The sequence below is a fragment of the Rhagoletis zephyria genome, unplaced genomic scaffold, assembly GCF_001687245.7.
Source record: "Rhagoletis zephyria isolate East Lansing unplaced genomic scaffold, Rhagoletis_zephyria_1.1 Rzeph_scaffold_06637, whole genome shotgun sequence".
In the NCBI taxonomy this organism is placed as follows: domain Eukaryota; kingdom Metazoa; phylum Arthropoda; class Insecta; order Diptera; family Tephritidae; genus Rhagoletis; species Rhagoletis zephyria.
Window position 1 is genome coordinate 9,655 of NW_016163720.1, and position 24,744 is coordinate 34,398.

The 24,744-nt window shown below is 38.6% G+C and overlaps 2 protein-coding genes across 2 annotated transcripts; both read left to right on the top strand.

The window, feature by feature from the left end:
- Positions 1-2,007: 2,007 nt before the first annotated feature.
- On the top strand, positions 2,008-20,701 carry LOC108373373 (chromosome transmission fidelity protein 18 homolog). Its single transcript, XM_017629248.1, is given in 16 exon segments — positions 2,008-2,020; positions 2,161-2,376; positions 2,441-3,180; positions 3,242-3,474; positions 3,532-3,896; positions 3,964-4,195; positions 4,254-4,370; positions 4,440-4,542; positions 4,616-4,758; positions 4,818-5,052; positions 11,846-11,981; positions 11,984-12,020; positions 15,893-16,026; positions 16,629-16,858; positions 19,911-19,974; positions 20,427-20,701. Coding segments are annotated over 15 exon segments (2,961 nt in total). The 5' UTR covers positions 2,008-2,020; positions 2,161-2,285; the 3' UTR covers positions 20,528-20,701.
- A 1,610-nt stretch (positions 20,702-22,311) lies between these two features.
- Positions 22,312-23,400, top strand: LOC108373372 (proteinase inhibitor-like). Its single transcript, XM_017629246.1, is given in 3 exon segments — positions 22,312-22,599; positions 23,098-23,166; positions 23,169-23,400. Coding segments are annotated over 3 exon segments (303 nt in total). The 5' UTR covers positions 22,312-22,505; the 3' UTR covers positions 23,309-23,400.
- Positions 23,401-24,744: the final 1,344 nt, after the last annotated feature.

Here is a 24,744-nt window from a genome sequence, read left to right on the forward strand (position 1 = left end):
TCTTCATCTTCATCTTCATCTTTTCTTTATCTTTATCTTTGTTTTTGCCTATATTCTTTGTCTTGTGGAGTTGTAATTCGATGAAATCCATCATATCAATCAAAAACTGAATTTTGTATTAGTTACGACTTTTGGAATTTCAGAGACGATGTTTGTTGCGTCTTTTGTGATTAAACTTTTAATTTATATTTGTTTTGTAAACCACCTCTCTGAGTCAATATGTTAACAAAAAGAAAAAGTAATCTTTGCCGTTGGTTCAACTTTTTGAATGAGCACACAGTTTGACTAAAAATTAGAAAAATGTGTAAAAACATCGATGTTTTCATTCGATTTTTAAAACATCGATGTTGCCACCGTAATTTAAATCCCTATGGGCGAAAAAAAAATTAATTTATTCACAGCAGGGTTGCATTAAAGAAAGAGTGTTGCCAGCAAAACTCAATTAATAAAGGTTGGGTAAAAATTTCGAACTTCACACAATTTTTGGATCTACATACCCATGAACGNTCCCTATGGGCGAAAAAAAAATTAATTTATTCACAGCAGGGTTGCATTAAAGAAAGAGTGTTGCCATCAAAACTCAATTAATAAAGGTTGGGTAAAAATTTCGAACTTCACACAATTTTTGGATCTACATACCCATGAACGAAAGACACAACGAAAGATCACGTATGAACAAGAGAGTGAACAATTTTTACTTTTTGAGCGGTTTCTACACCACCTGTTGCACTGGAAAACGAGCGAAAAGTAAACAAAGCAAAGAAAACGAAAAAAAAAATTATTGTCAGTCACTTTAAATGCACAATTTAGGTAAAATCAAAGAACGAAAATTTACGTTCTTTGGCGATACTACGGCCACGATACAAAAATTCGATCAATACAAACTGTGAGCTGCTATGTTTCCACGACAGTCGGGTATACGTAATCGGAACGACCCATATGTCTAGCCAAGGACTGACACTCCAGCTCTCTCTTTATAATTTTTATATGAGAAAGCGCCCAGTAACTCGTTTTTCGTTGTTGGTAGACTGCCAATCCCTTGGCAGATAAACAGCTGATACGCGAAATGGCGAGCTACCATTAGATGTGTGGAAAATGCACCACCTTGAATTTAGAGGATTTATTGCGCATGCATTTTTTAATATTGCTATAAAACAATATTTTTAACTAAACACGATTTCACTAGCATTTAAACTCTTAAATAAAAAACTGATATAAAAAATATTACAATTTCTGTTCGTTTTGTTTAATCAAAAGATTCTCTATAAACTTCTCAATAAATGCTCACACATGTTTTCGTCACAGTGGCTCTATTGGAAAACGTTATAAAAAATACAAACTTTCACAGCGCTCTAACAAAAAAAAGGTTTCATATCTAGTTATCCATGTCGGTAGTATCGCATCTGTTTGCAGCCTCCGTTATGTGGTTACGAGGAATTTACGCGTTTAGGCTAATTGCCCTATTAAATCAAGCATAATAATAGTTGCGTTCCCGCAGCAGTACGAATAGAATGAATTTACAGGATTTTACAGGCAGCTGTTCCCGCACGACACCTTACATAAGGTTTATTAATGGCGAAAACAGCTGTTCCTGTAAATCCTACAAAACCTGCTAATTATACTGCTGCTGGAACGCAATTAATATGCCAGTGTAGGCGACATATAAGGGTTTACAATCTTGGCAGCACTGATTTTATAGTAGTGGAAGCACTTAAGTCAATTTGGCGCCAACTTTGACAATTGACTNTTTTTTAAAATGTCCTATTATTTTACGATCATATTGTAAAACCATTCGATACAAANACAAAACCTGCTAATTATACTGCTGCTGGAACGCAATTAATATGCCAGTGTAGGCGACATATAAGGGTTTACAATCTTGGCAGCACTGATTTTATAGTAGTGGAAGCACTTAAGTCAATTTGGCGCCAACTTTGACAATTGACTTGTTTACATTTTTGTATTTTTGGTAAATAAAACACTAATAAAGTTAACTACCTAATTAGTTAACTAAATCAAGGTAATGATTTTATTTTATATTCTCGGGTAGCAAAGTCGATAATAAAATGTCCTATTATTTTACGATCATATTGTAAAACCATTCGATACAAACCACATGGTTCCGTTGCAATTGGATATTAATTGGATCTCGCAACAAAGCTCGGAGAAATAACCTGGCGTTTTGTGGAAAATCTAGGCCCTACCACTTAACCAACCACCCCCTTTCCGCACCAAAACCGAAAAATTAGACCATTACTTAGTTGAAATATAATAAAAATCTCAACATGGATCAATATCCCGACGAAGAGGAAGAATTCGAGCTTCGTTATCAGGAGGAATTGGAAATGTTAGAAGAGTTGCCCCCTGCCGAAAATGGTGAGTATAGTGAGAATGCTACTTCACTTCTCCTATTTCCTATATGACGCTCCCACATTTGTAGAGCTCTTCGCGCCTTCCACTTCAATCAATTCCAACAACACTTTCAATTCCGTAAATAGAATCGATACAATCAATTCTCCGCAACTATCACAAATCTCAACCGGGAGCAACACGGGTAATTTAGTTAATCGGCGACTATTTGGTACACCTAGTGGTCCACAAAAACGTATTTCATCAACCCCACTTGCAACAAATAAACAGCGGGCGGCGCTGGCGCCTATAGACGAAGTAGTGTGCTTGACGCCATTACCAGAATGTGAACCAGTAGATGAATTCAATGAAGAACCCAATGAACCCGCGCTCGAGTTGCAGGGCATGGGATTGCGCAATAAGCGACGCCTAGAACGTGATCTCTTTGGTGACATAGATGATTTGTATCAAAATGAAACATACGAAGATCCTGTTGCCAAAAAAGCGCGTACCGAAGAGGAACGTGATATGGAAATGATTCAAAAAATACTAGAAACACGCCGACAGTTGCAGGAGGTTAATAAAGCTGTACGAAAAGACGATTTGTCCCGTTTAAGAGCACTGCATGACTTCAAAATGCGTAATATGTCGTACACAGTACCGCAGTGGCCGTTTCAGGTGTTGCAACGAGGGGAGCATGAGCGCATTTTTGTTCGGTTTCATTCAGAGGAGTATGAAGCTCGTGCGCTGGAGGACATTCGCGCTTTGACGCAGTTTGATGGCTTACTAGGTGAAAATAAGCAACGCATATGGGCTGAAGCAAATGAAATTGTAAGTACGCTTGAGACGGTGGAAACCACTTTGCTTAATTAACCCAAATTATTTTCTTTAGGTACTCAAACGTACGGCTACACCCTCGCAGCAACAACAACAGGATGCGCAACCGCAAGCAGCAACCACAAGCACAAGTTCAACAGCGCCAAGAGGAAACCAGTCAAATCAAGAAGAACAATTGTGGGTGGAGAAATATAAGCCGCGCAAATATATTGATCTGCTGTCTGACGAAGCGACAAATCGCAGTTTATTGTATTGGCTTAAAATGTGGGATAAAGTGGTATTTGGCAGGTGAATTTGCTTAGTCCAGATGCAGTTATTCACTAGCTTAATAAATATCTTTTGCAGAGAATTCAAAAAGAAAGACCAACCGAATGCCAACAGCAGTAGCCACAATTTAAATACATTTAATAAACGCACGGGTAAATTCGAATCGAATGGCGGTTGGCGTAAGAGAAAATTTCAACAAATGTTGGATACCAATGTGGATGAGCATGGTCGGCCTATGCAAAAAGTCGCTTTGCTTTGCGGTCCACCGGGACTGGGTAAAACCACGCTTGCGCACACAATTGCACGACATGCCGGCTATGCTGTGCGCGAAATAAATGCTTCCGACGATCGTAGTCCAGAAGCTTTCAAGCAAGCACTGGAAAATGGTACACAAATGTCATCAGTACTAAATGAAGATCGGCGCCCAAATTGCATTGTGCTTGGTGTGTAAAAAAAATGTTCTTAATTATATAAACTATTAATGATCCTTTCTGGAATTATACATTGTAGATGAAATCGATGGTGCACCCCGTCAGTCGATTGAATTTCTAGTTAAATTCGTGAGCGACAATGCGGTAAACAAAGCGAAAGCTAAAGCCAAAGGCAAAGCGGAGCGCAACATTCTTAAACGTCCAATCATTTGTATTTGCAATGATATTTATGAGCCAGCGCTGCGACCCTTGCGTCAAATAGCATTTGTTGTAACATTTCCACCCATAGAGGCCTCACGGTTAACAGAGCGGTGAGTTCGATTCCTAAAGCAAGCAAACGGTTTACTGATATGACTCTGTTTTCTTCAGACTTCTTCAAATAGCGCAAAGGGAACGCATGAAATCCGATTTTAGTGCATTGTATGCAATGGCCGAGAAATCGGGTAATGATGTACGATGCTGCATATCAACACTGCAGTTCTTCAAGTAATATACAAAGTATATACATATAAATTGTATACGAAATTCACTACAAAATTTTGTATATTTTTCTAGCGCGCAGAAAAAAGCCTTAACGCTGCAAGATGTGCTTAATGCCAACTTGGGACAAAAAGACCGGCAACAAGGTTTATTCGATGTATGGGGTGCTGTATTTAGGGTATGTTCCGAAATATTTTTAATGTTTTTAGATCGAATGCAGAATTTTGTTCTCTTTTCAATCACTTTTATAGATACAACGTCCTCGCAAGCAACTGGGGAAATCCAAACACACCGACAATGCGGATGATGTTGAAATCACAATGACTGACATGTCGATTAGTACACGCGTGCGCCATGTATTATATGTTGTCCATGGTGGCGGAGATTATGAACGGTAATTGAGCTTGAAAAATTGTGTATTAAGGTAAATTAAGAACCGCCTTATTTTTGCAGTCTAACGCAGGGTGTTTTTGAAAACTATTTGCATCAGAAAATGCCAGATCCCAACTTGACTGCTGTCGTTGAGGCAACAAAGTGGTTTAGCTTTATCGATCTCGTCCAAAATCAAATTAATCATCTGCAGAACTACACAGTTTATCCTTATTTGCAGTTTGGTTTCGCCGCCTGGCATTTAATGTTTGCCTCACTTGCTTGGCCGAAAATAAACTTTCCCACAAAAGGCTTTGAGGTGAGTGCGCGAATATGTAAAGATTACCGACGTCAGTCTCAATTGCTTTTAATTTGGCTGTGCATTGTTGTTTATTTAATTTAATTGTAGCTTTACCTTTATTGTTTATTTGGTACCGACTGTGCCGACTCCTTTTGTACTTTAAATAAATTCGACTATTAGACCATTTTTGCAACGAACAACGTTTGCAATATTACGCCGACCTAAACGGGGTTAAACGACAGCCCTTGGTCGTGTAAAACCCAAGTCGTTCCGGTACGTAGAACCGGCCGTCGTGGCAATGTTGCAGTTGTGCCCAACGATTGCTCAGCATGCGGAGAGACACCCCACGACTCGAGACATTTCTTCGCATTCCCACGGCAGCCGGTTCTACCTAGCGGGATGACTCGGGGTTTTACCCGACTAAGGGCTGTTGTTTCGGCGCAGTTTAGGCTGGCGAAATCACACTGGACCACTGAGTACGTGGCCCCTTGCTGCGCCAATCGAGTTGCCTCCACGGCACAACAGAGTCCGCCAGAGCAACTCAACTTAAAGACAACCGCACCACAGCACATTACAATAGACAATACCACAGACACAACAGACCACACTACAGACAATCTGTACCGTGCGCCAGTCCAGGATATTCCGTAATGTGACATCAGTTAAGTGCAACACCAGCCTTGGCTGGTGTCACTTTAGGGCATGCTCAAGACTGCGCACCACGCGAGATTGGACGAGGGACTATGAGGGCCCATGCTGTGCTGTTCGGTCGCAACCCCCAACTGCGACACCGCCCACTAACACCTGAGTGCAAAACCCTCAGCAGAAGCACAGCATATGGCGGCACGTCAACACACATCACTAACACCCCACATTCCAATAAGTCTCCCTAGGCACACGAAGAGTTTACAATTCAACTGCAATGGACTTCAGAGCAACATCGAGAATAGAACGGTCTTCATTCGTCGGCACGGAATATTAATAGCTGCGGTCCAAGATATGAAGCTGCACGGCAATTCAACACTGTTGAATTGCGCCGCATATAACGTGCACCATCGAGATCGCGAGCGAGTTCAATGGTGGAGGCCTAGCTTCATCACGCACCACACCGTGCAGTATCGAAGCAGACATCGACCGACTTCGCTTCCGCGGATCACCGGAACTATGTCAACTTTTCTAAAGCTGATTGGAAAGGCTTCGCGGATGTTACTGAAAGCGCCTTCGCTGCACTACCCATACCAACCGACGTTCACGTAGGTGAACGTAAATTCCGCAGGGTTGGCACTGCTGCTGCAGCCTGCTTCATCCCAGACCCTCGTGCGAATTTTCCTGCTGGAGCGGCTGTCCTACCTGATGAGCGCGACAACCTTCGTCACGCCGATCCCGGAAATCGCCGCATTAGGGATCTCAACTCGGAGATTCGGCAACTTGTGAACGTACATAAGCGGAAGAAATGGGAAGAGCATCTGAAGACCTGCAACTTCGCCTCTGGTGAGAGTAAACTTTGGTCATTGTCCAACCCGACGAAGCGTGACGACAGAGTTGGAACAGACTTTGGTGAACACGTTTCGTTGGACCCGGAGCGATGCGCGAGCTATTTCAACGGCAGTTCATCCTGCAGCCTCCGGTGGATAAAGCCATATGTCGAGTTACCAGAAGGCTGCACAAACTGCCAAAACCAAGTGCCCCTCTTGTTTTCACCAGCGGTGAGGTAAGGGTAGCCATCGGGAAGGCGAAAGCCTCAAAAGCCATTGGACCCGACGGAATATGCTGCTGATGCTGAAAAATTTGGGCCCTACGGGAGTAGCTTACTTAACGGAGGTCCTCAACTTGTCTGAGTGGTCGCCACTCGTCGATAACTTTTACGTCGATGATATACCAATTCCGGCGTCGAACAACCCGAAAACACTCGGAGTAACATTCGATAGTCTGCTCTCCTTCTCGGCGCATACAACCGCAATTGTCAACAAAGTACAAAGCCGCAACAAGGTCCTCAAACCGCTAGCCGGCAGCACCTGGGGCAAAGGCAAAGAAACGTTGCTGGCAACGTACAAGGCAATTGGGCGGCTGGTTCTGAACTACGCTGCGCCAGTGTGGTCACCGGGGACTAGTAGGACGCAATGGATGGAGCTGCAGACTTGCCAGCACACGGCACTTAGGACAGCGACAGGATGCCTTCTGATGTCGCCGCAACACCACCTGCACGAGGAGGCCCACATGCTCCCAGTTATGGAGCATAACATNCGCTGCACTACCCATACCAACCGACGTTCACGTAGGTGAACGTAAATTCCGCAGGGTTGGCACTGCTGCTGCAGCCTGCTTCATCCCAGACCCTCGTGCGAATTTTCCTGCTGGAGCGGCTGTCCTACCTGATGAGCGCGACAACCTTCGTCACGCCGATCCCGGAAATCGCCGCATTAGGGATCTCAACTCGGAGATTCGGCAACTTGTGAACGTACATAAGCGGAAGAAATGGGAAGAGCATCTGAAGACCTGCAACTTCGCCTCTGGTGAGAGTAAACTTTGGTCATTGTCCAACCCGACGAAGCGTGACGACAGAGTTGGAACAGACTTTGGTGAACACGTTTCGTTGGACCCGGAGCGATGCGCGAGCTATTTCAACGGCAGTTCATCCTGCAGCCTCCGGTGGATAAAGCCATATGTCGAGTTACCAGAAGGCTGCACAAACTGCCAAAACCAAGTGCCCCTCTTGTTTTCACCAGCGGTGAGGTAAGGGTAGCCATCGGGAAGGCGAAAGCCTCAAAAGCCATTGGACCCGACGGAATATGCTGCTGATGCTGAAAAATTTGGGCCCTACGGGAGTAGCTTACTTAACGGAGGTCCTCAACTTGTCTGAGTGGTCGCCACTCGTCGATAACTTTTACGTCGATGATATACCAATTCCGGCGTCGAACAACCCGAAAACACTCGGAGTAACATTCGATAGTCTGCTCTCCTTCTCGGCGCATACAACCGCAATTGTCAACAAAGTACAAAGCCGCAACAAGGTCCTCAAACCGCTAGCCGGCAGCACCTGGGGCAAAGGCAAAGAAACGTTGCTGGCAACGTACAAGGCAATTGGGCGGCTGGTTCTGAACTACGCTGCGCCAGTGTGGTCACCGGGGACTAGTAGGACGCAATGGATGGAGCTGCAGACTTGCCAGCACACGGCACTTAGGACAGCGACAGGATGCCTTCTGATGTCGCCGCAACACCACCTGCACGAGGAGGCCCACATGCTCCCAGTTATGGAGCATAACATAATGCTTTGCAGGTAGTTCGTGGTTGGGAGCCACAGATGTGGCAACCCAAACAGGCAACTCCTTGCAGAAGAGCCTTCGCCCAGGCACGTCAGGAGCCATCTATACGAACTGACGGACGAAGTCCAGAGGTTCATCAAACAACCTTTGGACCCGACAGCCTATCGACAGGTCTTGAACGGCATTCACAGAGAGGCAGTCTCCAGTTATGTAGACTCCCGACCTGTGAATGCCGTTCTGGGCACAACAAAACACGTGGACGAGACAGAACTTCATCTGCCTCGGGAGACTCGGACCACAATAGCCCAACTGCGCTCTGGTTACTGCATCAGGCTGAACTCATACCTGAGCAGACTAAGCGAAGATATCCCAAATGAATGCCCGGTATGCGGAGAGTCGCCCCATGACTCACAGCATCTCTTCGCATGCCCTCTAAACCCCACCACGCTAACGCCCCTGTCAATATGGGCAGACCGCGTCGAAGCTGCACGCTTCCCAGGNAATATGGGCAGACCGCGTCGAAGCTGCACGCTTCCCAGGGCTGCCGTTAGTGGAGCTTGACGACAACGACTGAGGGACTAACCGATCTGCGCGGGGTTGTTGTAGCCGCTACAACAAAAATAACAAGGGCTTAACATGGTATTTCATTTGCAACCGCTGCATATTTTCATCTATGGTACGGCTGCAAAGAGTGCTCTCAGGCTCTGAGAGGCCATTACAAGGAAGACAAAACTAATTTTGGGCATGCAGCTAAATACTGAATGAAAAGAAAGGGGCCGGCTCAATGGAACTAAAGCTGACATACAAGCCAGCACTGATTACATTACTTCTGTTTGGGACTTCAATATTCATGTACCTATTAGGTTCGCGACCAGAGAATAAAGGAATGCAGAACTGCCAGTAGCAGAAAAAGGTATATCCATCCCCACAGTTGGTTCAAAGATGCAACACGGAACCAGAGCCAGTCTCTATTCGAAATACACGCAGATCAATCGGTCCTTTCATCTACCGAACGATTACAGTATCTTCCAAGCAGAGATCTACGCTATAGAAAGGCCGGCTAGTATTTTACTTAGTAGTATAGTTCCAGAAGATAAAGCCACTATCTTTGTCAATAGTCAATCGGAACTGAAGACTGTGCGGTCTAAAATGGTGAAATTGGGAATCGTGTGGAAATGTCGCACCGCTGGCGTTACTGGGCCTCCCGATGGCCAGATACGATACGACACAGAGATGCCAATAGAAGAAGCGGATAATTACGTACGACCGCCGTACGTTGGGAAAATTTAATTAATATTAATGACTTGTGGAACAAACGGAAAGACTTTCAGATCACAATATTATTATGGCCGCGGTTTAGTAGGAAAAATACGACAGACACACTGAAACTCAGTAGTAAGAGTCCTTACCGGTGTTATCACAGGACACTGGGCTAAAACACTAATACTTCAACGAAGGCGAATACTAACAAGTACCCTCTGCAGAAGTTGCCGTGCCGAGAATGGGGAGGAGTCAATAGTCGAAGCGCCTTAAGCACTTGGATTCATGCTTCTTCAACCGTTTGGGCTAGATAGCGGAGGAGGGACTGTTGGATCACCTCGGCATCATTAGGGATAGTAATTTGTTCAATAAAAATTATGAATTGAAGTACTCACGATCTAGAGAGACATAGGTGGCGTATTCAGCAGTACCTCTACTTTGTTTTTAGCGAATTTGACAGAATCAGCATCATGGAAATGTCCGCGCTAAGTTTGTTCTCGCCTAGATGAACACAACTACGATTTGTTTAGAAATGCCAATCGACGCTATTGTTTCTCTCCTACATCTCCCTTACTCGTTGCTTCATGACGTCATCCCCATGAGGAATGTGCAGTTTTTTATTCTATTATTCTTAGAAGGTACCTAGCTACTCTCTCGGTTATGGGTACGTATCTTCTTTTGATACTCGCTTGTAGAGGACACTCTCAATGGACAATTTTGTCTGCGAGTGAAAGTGTGGAATATACCATACACGCCCTCCTAACCTAAACTAAGCATCCCCGAGTTGAGTGCTTATGAGAGTTTCCCTCGAGGGAGGGCTTAGCCCTTGACGTAGAAGTAAAGCGATGGTATGTTGGCAGGTTTTTTGCTGCTGCTTGGTTGCTGTCAGCAAAAATATTCCCAAAATCGTTTGTAGGGAATGAGCTGGAGTGTCAGAAGTTGACCTGATATAGATCTGGGTCGTTCCGGTAACGTAGACCCGACTGTCATGGGAAAGGCTGATGCCTTGCTCTGTCGACGTGATGTACTACGCTGACCTTCTGTAGTCCGAGCATTCCAGTTTAACTCCTAGTTGTCCAGAAGATCTTTATCTCTCTTTTGTTAACATTCAACAACAGTTCTCAACTCGCTGACTCAATTACAAATTGATTAAAAGCAAATATACACCTATACTCGATCTGCCAGCCATTAAAATGCCTAAGTAACAATCTCTTAGTCACACCAGACCTTCAGAGTGCTATGAATTATGCAAACTTCATTACGCTTTACTGAGCTTTATCAAATATTGCCATATTCAAGCAGGTCATCTAACGCTTTTACATACATACATAGATACTCATACTAAGTAATACTGCAATATTCCATTGACAATCGCTAACTTCTTTCCCCTGCTGCTCGCTCTTGGGTAGAACGAACGTCTTTCATAGCAGCAGTCATAATAATCATGCAATCAGGAAATATGTAATTTTTATTATACACTCTAAATGCAATCACGAGATTAATGACGGTTTTCAGTGAGTAACTGCTGCGGCTGAATGGACATATGTAGCCTGAAGGCGAAATGATCCACATACATACATATTTATCTTTTTTGCAACTCAAAGGAATGCTGCATACAAAGAATGTTGGAAAAGAATTTGCGAAAATGTAATGAATAAGTGCAACATCAAGCATTTAACCTTTTATCTACCCACCTTTCTTTATAGGTATGTACGAGTTTTACCCCCGCTGAACGTTTGTTTGCCTACTTAACTGTGCATTGGACCGTGGCGCTTTATGAAATGCTAAGTGTTTGAAGCTTATGAGTTAATTTCATATTCATGCAGTCAGTGTAAACATACTTAGTACAAGTTATGCTGTATGCGAGTATGCATTCAAATGCTGGACGGTCTAAAACAGCGCCCATACGGCTCCACCAAAGCTTTCTCATAATTAACTGCTCACCTAGGAGGCATTTATAGGCAATTGCTTTGCATTGCCCCCGCCTTCGTCGTTATCGTCGACGTACATTATGCCTCTCATAAGCAAATAAAAAATGTATTTGGCAATTAACAAAATTGCGCTCGTTGCGCCACCGCAATGGTGCCATACATACCTACATACATACATACATACATGTTGCACTATTTTTTAAACCTATTTTAAATTGCACTTTGTGGGTGCTATTAATTTTTCTCTTTTATATCGTTTATGCTCTTTCTTCTTCTTTTTGCTTTCTCCTCCTCTTACTTATTCTTTTATGTATTTTTCATATTCACATTTTTTCTTGCATTGCTTCTTATTTACAGTTCAGACAGAAGAGCATCACCCAAAGCAACATTTTTCAAGCTTTTCGTAAGGGTATTTCTACGGGTATGCATGGTCTGGGGCAGGGTCATGTCATTCTAGTGGACACTGTACCATTACTCAAGCGCATTTTATCGCCAAATTTCGTTCGGTGGCCGTACAATTGCTGTCTCAAAGGTGAGTAGGGGCTTAAGTGGTTATTTGAAGTACTAGTAGAACCACCAAAAATTTTGGTTTTTGAATTTATGGACTTTTCTGGTAGATTTTCAACCTAAGAATTCAAATTTGTTGTCAAAAGTTGACTAAAAAAGCTTTTAGATGCTAATTTTTTAAATTTCAAAGTTTCATCTAAATTAACAACTTTTTATTCAGGTTTTCAATTTTTTTTTATAGCCCATTAAATTCTAGTATAATGAAGTGCAAGTTTTGAGTTGAAAATTTTTAGATCTGGCAACGCTATTATCAGTTTTGCCCAGTTTAGTTTTTTATTTCATCACGAATGGATTAACGCCAGAACAACATCATCAATAAAAATCAGACAGTGACTTTTACTTTTAAAAGTCATCGATATATGTAAATCAGTCACCGACTTTTATTTTTTAAATCATTCGTATAAAATTCATTAACATTTTTTGCAGTTAAGAATGTGTTGGAAAACAAAAGTTTACTACGACTTATACAAATGAGNTTTTGAGTTGAAAATTTTTAGATCTGGCAACGCTATTATCAGTTTTGCCCAGTTTAGTTTTTTATTTCATCACGAATGGATTAACGCCAGAACAACATCATCAATAAAAATCAGACAGTGACTTTTACTTTTAAAAGTCATCGATATATGTAAATCAGTCACCGACTTTTATTTTTTAAATCATTCGTATAAAATTCATTAACATTTTTTGCAGTTAAGAATGTGTTGGAAAACAAAAGTTTACTACGACTTATACAAATGAGTTTTATAAGTATGATTTAAAAAATAAAGGTCAGTGACTGATTTTTATTTATGACTTTTATTTATAATTCGATAACTGTTATGTAAGGCGTATAATTTTAAAATCCAAAATAACTTATTATACCCGAGCGCACTTGTGCACAAGGGTATATTAATTTTGTTCACATAACGGTTGTTTGTAACAGCCAAAACGAATCGGGATAGATATAGACAAATGTATACATAAATGCTCAGAATGAATAGAGAAGTCGATTAAGCCATGTCTGTCTGTCCGTCCGTCCGTGTACACGATAACTTGAGCAAAAATTGAGATATCTCAACGAAATAGGTATTTAGGTCTCCATTTATCCAAGGTAGGTTGGTATTGAAAATGGGCGAAATCGGACAATAACCACGCCCACATCCCATATAACGGTAATTTTCGGAAATACGAAAACTGCGATATTTTAGTAACTTCAAAATTAATATTTAAAACAATTTTTAGACGAAAAATAAGAATATTGTAAATTTTTGGAAAATGGGCGTAGCCACGCCCACTTATGTGTATATCTTGGCACAGTTGTTGGCGNAACCGCTGCACCAATTTCTTCCAAACTTGGCACAGTTGTTGGCCCTGGTACAGCATAAAAAATCGCCGAAACTTTTTAAAATCGGACAATAACCACGCCCACATCCCATATAACGGTAATTTAGAGAAATACAAAATCTTCGATAAATCAGTAAATATTAAAGCCTAACCAAGAAATACGTTTATGATAAAATTTTGGAAAATGGGCTTGGCACCGCCCACTTATGATCACTTATATGTATCTCGGTAACCGTTCTACCATTTTATACCAAACTCGGTATGGTTATTGTGCCTGCCACGTAAAAGAAAAATGTTGAAAATGATTGAAATCGGACTAAAATTGAGGCCGCTTTTCATATAACGGTAAATTTCAGAACTGCTTGAAACTTCAAAAGTTCGAAATTTAAGGACTCTAATTTACTCAAAATTGATACGCCCCGGCTTACCACGTAGCGGTAGTTCGGAAAGGTGAAAGTCATATATTAAATACTTGCGCCGGGAATTTAATGTTCGGCTCCGCCCGAACTTAGACTTTCTTACTTGTTTTCAGATTATTTAGATAAAAATCAAAAAAAATTGTCCAATTAAAAGCCAGAAAAAATGGTTATTTAAGGAGTAATTAAATAAAAGTCAAAAACTAATTGTTAAGGAGCGATTTTTTTAATAAAAGTTGTAACTGCTACGGTCCCTGCTTAAAGACTATCCAGAAGAGATTTACAAGACACCGTTACATCCACAAAAACTCGCTGTAAAGCAATGATTGCCGATTGAATGTGAAAGCTCAAGTAACGCTAGGACCAGGGAGCGCGGTTTGGAAGAGATTCGACCTTGGGGGTTAGATGAAGAGGGGTTAGATTTCTTGGTTTGAGTGCTTATATGAAGTATCGCGCGTGCGTTCAAGGTAGGTGATTTCGCACTATCTGCATTTTTTCACATTGAATAAGTCTTTGACAACCCCTCAAATGAAGCTGTTGATCGAGACTTAGGAATAAGAGATGTAGCTGCCCCTATCCTGCTACGCAAAGGAATTGGAGTAAAGTTGTGAACTAGATTGGTCGAAACAGCAGTGCGCTAAAATCGCGAGAGGTTGCCTTTAGGAGGGCACTGTTCCTTCTGGGGATAATTAATAATAAAAAAATTTTAAATACCGTCTGTGACAATGTTCAAAGAGCATTTATCCTGTCTATGTCTAGATGGTGCGGTGCGGTGAGCCTAAATATCAACGCAATCGTAATCGTTAAAGAATTTAGCTCCGAAGTGAAATATCTCTGGGTCATCTTTGAGCCCAAAATTTTATAAGGGAATTACGTAGTATGCTGTCAGAAAAGCCACACGAGTCCTAATGGCAGAAGTGTGCTGAAAAATCATAAACATACACCTTCTTAGACCAATAGTAAAATATGGGGGAAGGGTCCGAAAGGACTGTGTTCAACACAATGAGCTGATCGCTTACCAGCGCCCAGAGAGTACCAGAGAGGGAGAACAAGTAATGTCAGAGTGATTTCAAGTAGATTTCGGGAGGGAAATATAAAAATGAAGACACAAGGTTTAACTAGTGCATTCTTTATAGCAGGAGGCTAACAGACTGCCACCCACTCAACATGACCGGCATCCTTCCTTGCTTTAAGACCAGATACTATCAAAGAGAATTCCTACGGCGCATAGGAGCGGCTGCTTAGAAGAGCTCATCGAGAGCGCTCGCACTGTATACGGTGGCCAAAAAACGCGTATAGGGAGTTAAACGCCAAGAATTTTAGAAAGCTAATCACTCTTCAATAGAAAAGTTTAAGGTAATAATAACGGCGGGGACCCACCTAGGCACCCTTGGCAGTAGCTCAAATGCCTACTGTCGTCGCTGCGATGTTGTGGACGAAACTTGACGCATTTCCTACTAGAATGCGAAGCGCTCGCTAGAGAAAGCACATTCTGGGCGCTGTAACCACAGGTTATAAACGTTTCCGTTTGGGTTTCGTCAAGGCTTAGACGATGTGTTGTGACGAAATTGTTTATTAGCTCCATGGTCCGTCTGGCTCAGCGGATGACGTTCGTATGGCTGACCATTGTCTTTGAAAGCCATAAGGTGGCTTCTGACGTTTACACAAGGAGCCGCGTGGAAGGGTGAAAAAAAAGCAATCAGGTTACTTCCAATATTTTTGGTTGATTAACCGTCGGAAGGTTTACTGACTTCATCCATGTTGTGAATAGGGTAGCTGTTTAATGTGTAGAGGAGAACGTAAAGCTCAATGCAACGAGGAAGTGGCAGCTGTTTGGTTAAGGCAGTTTTGGTAGAAAAAAATTTAAAAGAAGCGCGGATGTAGCACCCCTTGTTTAATTTTCCGTAGTTTAGATATAGAAAGATCACTGATAATTGCCAACCGCCCAAGTAATTTCTAAAGAAAAATAATTACTTTTATGTTTCTATATTCTCCACTCAATTAGAAAAGCAATCGACAAGCATTCAACTAAATTTTCTAATATTCATTGTCCATTCAAAGTTATTATTATTTCGCTCTGTTTTTTTGAATGTTTCAGAGAACGTGATGATCTCTATCATGCCGTTACAGTTATGGCCGATCTTGGATTGACATATACGCAAGTGAAGGCGGCTGAAGGTTCATACGTCTTTCAAATGGAACCCGATCTGGATGCTTTGGCACAATTTCCGGGTAGGTATTAGGTTCTTAAAAAGGACTAAGTCAAATTTATGTACAGCGGTAGCTACATAATTAGTGACACTACTTTTTTTTACAAGTTTTGACCTATTATTTTTCCTTTATTTATTTTATTTTTTTAATATATATAGTTTATACAACAATGAAAACCATGTAACTCAAAGTTTCAAAAAGAATTGAAGAAAAATTGCCAGATCAAAAAAAAAAAACGGTCATCAAAATTTCAAACTTTTTAATCAGAATTTTTAGAAAAATTTGGGAAGTTTGGTAGCCAATTCACTTTTAATACTGTGCAAGTTTCAAGCATTCATTTCATTTTCTCCTTCAACAACAAAAAAAAATTAAAAATTAAAAAAAAAAAATTTTGGCTCATGTAAAAATTTCTCTGTGCCAATTTTTTTTTTCAGCGACCGTAGATTAAATTTGCATTGAAAATCCTCATTGACTAAAAGTTAAATTCCCTCAAATAATAAGTAAACAGATTTCATTTTCGCATGTATTTGCTATATGTATAGGTATTCTTTCTTCTTCTCAAAAGTGCATTTCACTGTAATTTCCTTTATCGCCATCTTAATATTGGTTTTTCTCTTTCACAGGCTATATTGGTGTTACATTGAACTACTTTAGTCGGCAGCTGGTTGCGCGTGAAGTGGAGCTAGAACGCATACGTCGTTCAACGCCACGTTTGGGCGCTGAAACGAGTAGTAAGTCAACTACCACTAATGGTGCTGGTGCTAATAAAGATGCTGAAAAACGTCTGCCAAATCATTTGCAACGTCTAAAGGCCAAGCAAGTCGATAATAAAAATGCAAATGCCAAGAGAGATGTAAGTATACATAAGTGAGAAGAGTAGATATGTAGTCAACAGTGAGGTATGGACTCTAGCCCGCATTTTGTCATAGATATGTACAGTCAGTGCCAACTGAAAGTGTACACCATATTTTCAAGAAAAACTTGTTTCATTAATTATTTATGAAAATATAGATTATTCTATAACAACAACCATATAAATCAAAGCTTCACACTTTATACAAAGTTCACAAAAATTCTAACAATTTTCAACAAAATTTAACAATTTGTATTCAGAATTTCTAGAAATTTTTCGAGTATGCAGTTTTGTAGCCCATTCAATTTTGATAAAACAAAGTGCCAGTTTCAAGTCGCTAAAAATTGCCGTTGATTTTTTAGAATTTTTTTGTTGGAGGGTGTTGCGCGTTTTCTTCCATATACAAATAGATTTTGATCACGCGTTATACTTAACTTTGATTTATATGGTGTATGTTATAGAATAATCTATATTTTCATAAATAATGAATGAACAAATTTTATCATTAAAATAAGTTTGAATATTGTATTAGAACAAGGTGTACACTTACATTTGGCACTGACTGTATGTTATCGTGCTTACCTAATGCTAGTCAATATCTTAAACTATCTCTTTTATATGCTCTATACCATAAATTTACATTTGCTCTATGAACAAACGATGAAAAGTTGTTCATTAAGCAAAATGCTGCTTACCATTTGCATGCCAAATACATAACTTGACTGAGAAGTGGTGACGTTGAAAAGCATTTTGTATGCAATATATGAATTTTTAGATGAAGGATTCTTTCTTTCTTCGATTACTAAGAAATTTATGTAACGATATTGCAAAAATTTCCAAAATATCTTACAACTTTAATGGAGAGTTTGTTAGCCGAATTTGATGTACTTAGAGCAAAAGATTGAAGCAATGAAAGTACAAGAAGTATGTTTCAATATTAAAAAAAAAAAGACTTTTTAATATACATACCACATTTTTATAAATATAAATATTTTTATAAATATAAATTTTTATAATTATAAACATAGACTAAAAAGTGTAAATATTTTTTCCTAGACTCATATGCAGTACATAATTAGACTTGATAAGTTTTGATTTGAAAATTTGAGCAATAATCGTTATAAACAATTTATGAGAGTTGATATTAAAAAACGTTGGGCGCATCTAATCTGTAGGCTTGATTGTGTTTAATGGACAGCAAAAGTCTACATACTATGATATGAAATCTTGGGATATCATGATCACTTTTGGGGCATTCGAAACAGTCGGCAACTCATTTCAAAATTATTTTCAAATGAAAACCTGTTTAACACAGTAATTCTGATTAAGATAGTTCTAAGATAATCGTAGTTTAAAAAATTTGTTTATTCTTGCACGAGAGTCTTACAAAAAAGCTCCCTTCCCAACTTTCATAGTAAAAAGCTTATTTGACAGGAACTACTTGAGCAAGTTCCAAAGGGAGATGTAGTATGTACGTCATTTGCTCGCGCTACTCCGCCAGTCGCAGTCTGCGAGTAAGCAAAGCCAAGGCACTGACGTGCCATTCGAGAGATACGAGGTTCGAATCCTCGGGCTTGTTGCTTTTCCATTTTTCCCAGCAAACAAAACGTGGTATAAAGCTCAATAACATAATAATAATAACAAAAAGGAATTATGCTTTTTTCTGTTAAAATTTTTTAAATTAAATTTTCTTTAAATTTTTAGATGTTATTTTAAAAAGAAAAAAAGAAATTTTTTTATTTTATTTGATTTATAATAAACTTTATCAGAAACTTTGTATATTTTTATTTAATTTATGTTTCTTTAAATTTTTAGTTTTTATTGTTAAAAAAATAATATTTCTTTAATTTCATTAAAATTTTAGGAATTCATTTATTGTTTTTGAATTTTTAGTCTCTTTTTGTATGTTTAGACCTAATTGTTTTAAAAAGAAAAATATATTTTTTGTATTAATTCATTTTTTAAAAACTTCTTTTACTTTGGCTTTTTTAGTTTATTTTTGTTTTTTAATTAAGTTTTCTTTTAATCTTTAGTTTTTATGTTAAAATTTTTTTTAACTTGGTTAATTTTTTTATTTGATATGATTTTTATAAATTTATTTTATAAATTTTTTAGTTAAATTTTTTCCCTTTCTAAGTCAATATGCTTTGAGTTTTTAGTTTTTATCGTTTTCATAAGACAAATATATTTTTTAATATTCATTTAAATTTTTATAAAAAAACTATAGCCAAAGGAAAAATAGAATAACGCATAGACCTCTCGTTAGCGGATTTTTTTAAATAGTCTTTCGAAATAGAGAAAAGAGCTTAAAAAATTGTTGACAAAGATGAAAGACAGTTGCCAGAGTTCCCCGTAAATCTCTGTTGTCTGACATTGTGATTCATATTTCAATTAACTGATGAGTTAAATAGGATTTTGGTGAAATATATGGCAACCCTCCTAAATATTGTATAGAACTGAAGCCTTTTCAAAACCATTTCGATTGATACTTATCGTTTAATAGTTCATTTAACTTATCAACAATTTATTTGAATGTAACTCTTTAAACCGATGGCAACCCTCTTCGGATAACTCAAAATTATTCGAAATGTACAAATTAAAGAGTTTTTAACAAACTATTTAATATTTCATATTTGTAACTTGTGTATAACTTAATTTAATTTGGCTTTCAAAAAAGATGAAATGCATTTATTTACCATCATCCCTAACAAACAGCACAATCCCTAACTTTGCACAATTCGAAATGAAATCTTTCACTGGTCACATCATCCTCCATGGCTTTTCTAAGGAAATTACCATTGCTTCGTGCAAATATCCATAAGGGGATTGCATACAAATGATGCGGCTTTAAGAATACCGTCTGCAGTCGAGTAAACAAATATTTATTGTCGCCCTGTTATGTTGTTGCCAAGTTGCATGCCACNTAACTGATATTGGGAAAGGATTTACAATTTTCACACTAAATGAGATAAATATCCTAGTACAATCAAACACAGTTACCAACTGAAGTTTTGATCTACATAAGTAATTTGATTTATTCCTTCATTTACAGGTCATTTCAAAGGACTTCTTTGGACGCATACAGCATAGAACGGCTGGTGGACATCGAGATGATTGTGAGTTAAAATTTTGTTGTTTATTCTTTTACTGATTGCTTTGAATTCTTTTATATATACATATGTATGTGCATAAGGGTGCGTCACAAAAAAAAATCTTGCGGTATAATATATTTATTATATTTTAAGACTTCTGCCAAAATATTTTGGAAACATACCGATTTGAAAATACATTCAAATTTTTTAACATTTTTATGCAGAGCTTTTAAGCATAAACTCCTCTATGATCTTAGGCGATTTTTTAGAAAAAATATTTTTCAAATATGCCCAGCTCACGTAAATTTTAATATTGTTCCGAAATACTTTGGCGAAAGTCTGAAAATAAAATAAATTTTATATGTAATTCCATTTGAAAACATTGCCAATTTTTTTTGTATTAATAGTGATGCACACTAATAATAATAAAATAATGTATCTTTTGAAAATTTCTATGTTTTTTTTTAATTTTTCAGGTAAAACGGATGCTATTGTTAAAAGCCCCATCTGGTATCGCTACAAGGAGGGTTTCAACAACGCTGTACGCAAGGATATTCATATGCACGAGCTGCTTTAATCGGGCACATCTTTTTCAACAGATGTTTTAAGGCGATAACAAAGCCACAATCTAAATTTATATTTAACCTTTTAGGTTAAAAAGCTGTCGTGGTGATTCTTTTCCAAAATCGGACATACATTTTACTTCTATTAAATCGCTAATTTATTTTTTTTAAGCAAGCAAAATATGTATGTACATATGTGAAAATAGCTGTATTTAATAAATATTCGTAATTTCTTACTCCTCACGAAGGACTTTTGATATAAAATTTTGGAGAAAAGAAGAGAAAAAGATTTTAGTATTTTCCTAAAATTGGAAAAATTAAGGGAAATGTCCTAATTAATCAGACACCGTACCGAATATGTTGTTTATAATAAAAAAACAGAAAATAACGTATCCGCTCCTTTTTAAAGGACAAAAAAAGGCAAAGTTTTCCTTGTATTTTATTTTTCTTTAGTAGAGAATAACCTTTACTGCTTCCTATTTAATTTAAGATCAATACAAAATCATTATTTTCTGATTCTTTTCAATCAAAAATAATAGTTATTTTGAACTTTTCTGGATAAAACCTGTAAAAATGTCAAAAAGCAAAATTGCTTTCAGTGAAAGAGAGAAAAACCTAAAAGTACAGCTTGCTACTCCTTGTGAGTAGGGAACGCAACTTTTATTTTTTCGAACATTCGTAGCCGTTATTTATGACCGATTTAAACCCTTTATAATCATAAAAAATACAGCTGAAAATATAAGTTATAATATGAACGAAAAAATACAAATCCAAAAATAACGATTATTCTTGATCGACACAATAAAAATTATAAACTAATTGTTAAATTTGATTGGAAAACAGAAATCTAATTTTACGGTGAAATTATGATTTTTATTATTAACATCAAAACCGTTACGGTCCCTGTTTTTAGATATTAATAAAAAGCGAAGTTAAGATTTCAATGTACTTTTAGACATGAAAGTTCCCGGAAGATCCCACAAACTTTCGAAAAGTGCCGAAAAACCTCGAAGGCTTCCGACAAAAATCCCAAATGACCTGATAACACCTAAATTATTTGCGAACTCGCAACCTAAAAATAAAATACAAAATATCCCGAAAACAACAAAAAATTACAAAATAATCTCATAATGTAAAACTCAAGGTACATACATATGTATGTATCTCAAAAGTATGTGGGAAAATCCCGAACTGACCGACCCGAAAAATTTAGAATAAAATCAAGGGATCTACTCTCTATCGCGTATCCAGGATGTGTTGTATTTCATTTTTATCAATGACTAAAAAGTCCTTTTGAAAAGGAAAACGATTTTTTAAACAAATTAGAATATTCGCGGACATATTTACATACATGTTCTGGCTGTAGCTGAGTCATCACTGCAGTCAGGAATGTAAATATGCTCAAAAATATTCTCCCTATTACATGTTGGGTTCTGAGAGACCGAAACGGTCTCGAAATGATGCCAAACTAGTCCCGAAATAGTCTTAAAATAGTCGTGAACAGGCCCCGAAAAGTTCGAAAATATCGTGAGCTGGGAAATTATCTCGAACAAGCATTGACGCGGTCCCGAAATGGGGCATTACCCATACCAAGTGCTAAGTTGTTTACACATCAATAAGTTTTTCTTCTATATAATTCCAGAATATCAGTGCTGACCCTCGTAAGTATTACTATCGCGCTAGCTGTTATAATTATTATAATGCGTTATTGTTGTCATTATATATTTTTGTCATTAAAATTAGTTTGTTGTCATCTCGTCATTGGTCGGTCAGCCGTTGTCAAGTGAATTGTAGTGATGATAGTGGCGCTATCGCTGCTGTCGCAGTCGCGGTCGATGTCGCTGCCGCTGCTGCTACTGATGCTGCTGCAGTTATTTTGTGTTGACTTCCAGCGGGAGCTTTGTTGCGCCGCTGTTGTGTTGTGTCGTTGATTGCGACAAGAGTTGAGTCGAGGCGGGTGTTATTTAAATAAGTATTGTTTTGATCGTTGCAATGGATTTGCGTAGCTTTGCTTTGTTTTGCATTTTGCTATTTGTTATTGGATTCATTACTACCACAGTGACGGCTAGACCGCGTGGACGACCGAGTAAGTAGAGTGGTGAAGACGGATGTGGGCGATAAGTACATACATACATCCGTACATAGTGAGCAGTTAATTAAGAAAAAAACAAAGCAAAGGCGTGGCGAAAAAAATACAAAAAATAGAAAAAAAAATTATAAAAATGGGCAGCCATTTTGTGCAATAAGGGCTGCTTCCCCCAGCCAGACCATCTTCAAAAAAAAAAAAATTGAGAATTTGTGTCTCCTAAATCCTGAACAAAATGCGTTAAGTATTTTTTATGCACTTTTCGGTCATTAGCTCTAATTTACGGTTAGCTCTATTCATCTCACATTTTGTGATTTTCCTTTAGATTATTTTTTACTTCTTATTATTTTTTTGTTAAATTGATAACACTGATACATACAAGTACACTACATATGTATGTATGATGTTTTACAGCTGTCTTCATTGCGTTATCAAGTTCAATACTACCGCCAAATTTAATGTTCTCTCCTCTTTAATTTTGCTTTTTCCCCAAAACAGACATATGCCTACAGCCACCGCCAAGGTCAGAAGGTGTTTGCACCATCGAAATTGAAGGTTTCTACTTTGATCACGCACCAATGATTGCCAAATGTATGTATTAGGCGGTTGTCGCACCGTTCCGGGACAAAGTTTTGGCTCACGGCAAGATTGCTTGGACACTTGTGTACATTTGACACGGCATATACAGGACTTGCGTATCAACGAATGAGTAATGGAGTTAGGCTTGGAGTAGCGAAATGAGCGGAATTGCTCGAATAGTACTTGAATAATCATAAAATAAATAAATAAATACATCCTTATGTATATGTATATATATATGTATAGTATATCTTGCATTTTTTATTAAAATATATTATGTATATTTTTTTTTGAAATTTTAGCAGATATATGTCCATTCCAAGAAACTACCCATGTAGACGAAAAATCTGCAAAGAGGTCTATTAAACCTTCTTGCGGTTGATTTATTATATAGATTGACCTTGGACATGAACTTTGTTCCTTGGAACTTCGAAAGTTTTAACACTGTTTATGTGGCAAATAATTTTCAAAAGTTATAAAAATTATTAAGTTTTGGTGCTGATTTATCTAAACACCTTGCAAAGTACTGGAAATTTTTTAACTTGCAACAATTTGCTAGTAAGAAAAACAGCTGATGGCGATGTCGCCAGGTGCAATCTAAACTAATAAGAAAACTGGTGATAGTTAAAGTTTGCGCAGAAGTCCACGAGAATTGGAAAAGCGAGCTAAAGTGAGAAGGCGTAATTCTTCGCTGGGTTTGGGTCCTCCTCTTTTCCAGGGATCTCTTCTATGAGCGCTTGCAGCGCACATATGAGCGCTGCCCCCGCCGTTATATCAGAATCGTGCTTAGCGACTTGAATGCCAGGGTAGAAAAGGAAGGGATCTTTGGTGCCAATTTCGGAAAATTCAGCCTACACGACGAAACGTCCGACAACGGACTGAGCATAAAAATATCCGTCAAGCTACGTGGTTGTCTCCAGATCGAAAAACGAGAAACCAAATCGAGTATGTTGTGATAGACGGAAGGCATGCTTCTATTGTTTTAGACGCACGTACACTCCGGGGGCCAAACATCGACTTGGACCATTATCTTGTCGCAGCCAAGATACTCACCCATCTATGTGCAGCAAAACATGTGCGACCAACATTTGGAGGAAAGCTTAACGTCGAAAAGCTGCAACCACAACAGACCACGATGCAGCGAAACAAAGGTGCCGGCTTCCGTGGACCGCTAACCTATCTTTGTCGATTTGATAGCATCCACCATTTCGCTGACGTCACATTAGTGTTTTTCGTGTATGCTGGTGGCACACCTCTTGCTTCGGTACCATATACCTATACTTTTGGATTTACATCAAACAATCTGTTCTATTAAAATGACCTTGAAAGGAATGTCTCCGAGCAGTTGAAGCCAAATCTATTTTTTAACCAATGTTTATGCCTATTTACAAAGGAGGGAGGCTATTAGAATTCCCACACTGGAAAACGTCTTGAAATTCCTTGGAAAATAAGATAAATATTTTCGATAAGTGATTTGGCTACGNCCACCCTATTGAATGGCAGAAACATGGAAAGTAGTGACGAAGGAGAAGAACTCGAGCCCGCAGTAGATGATGACGGAGTCGA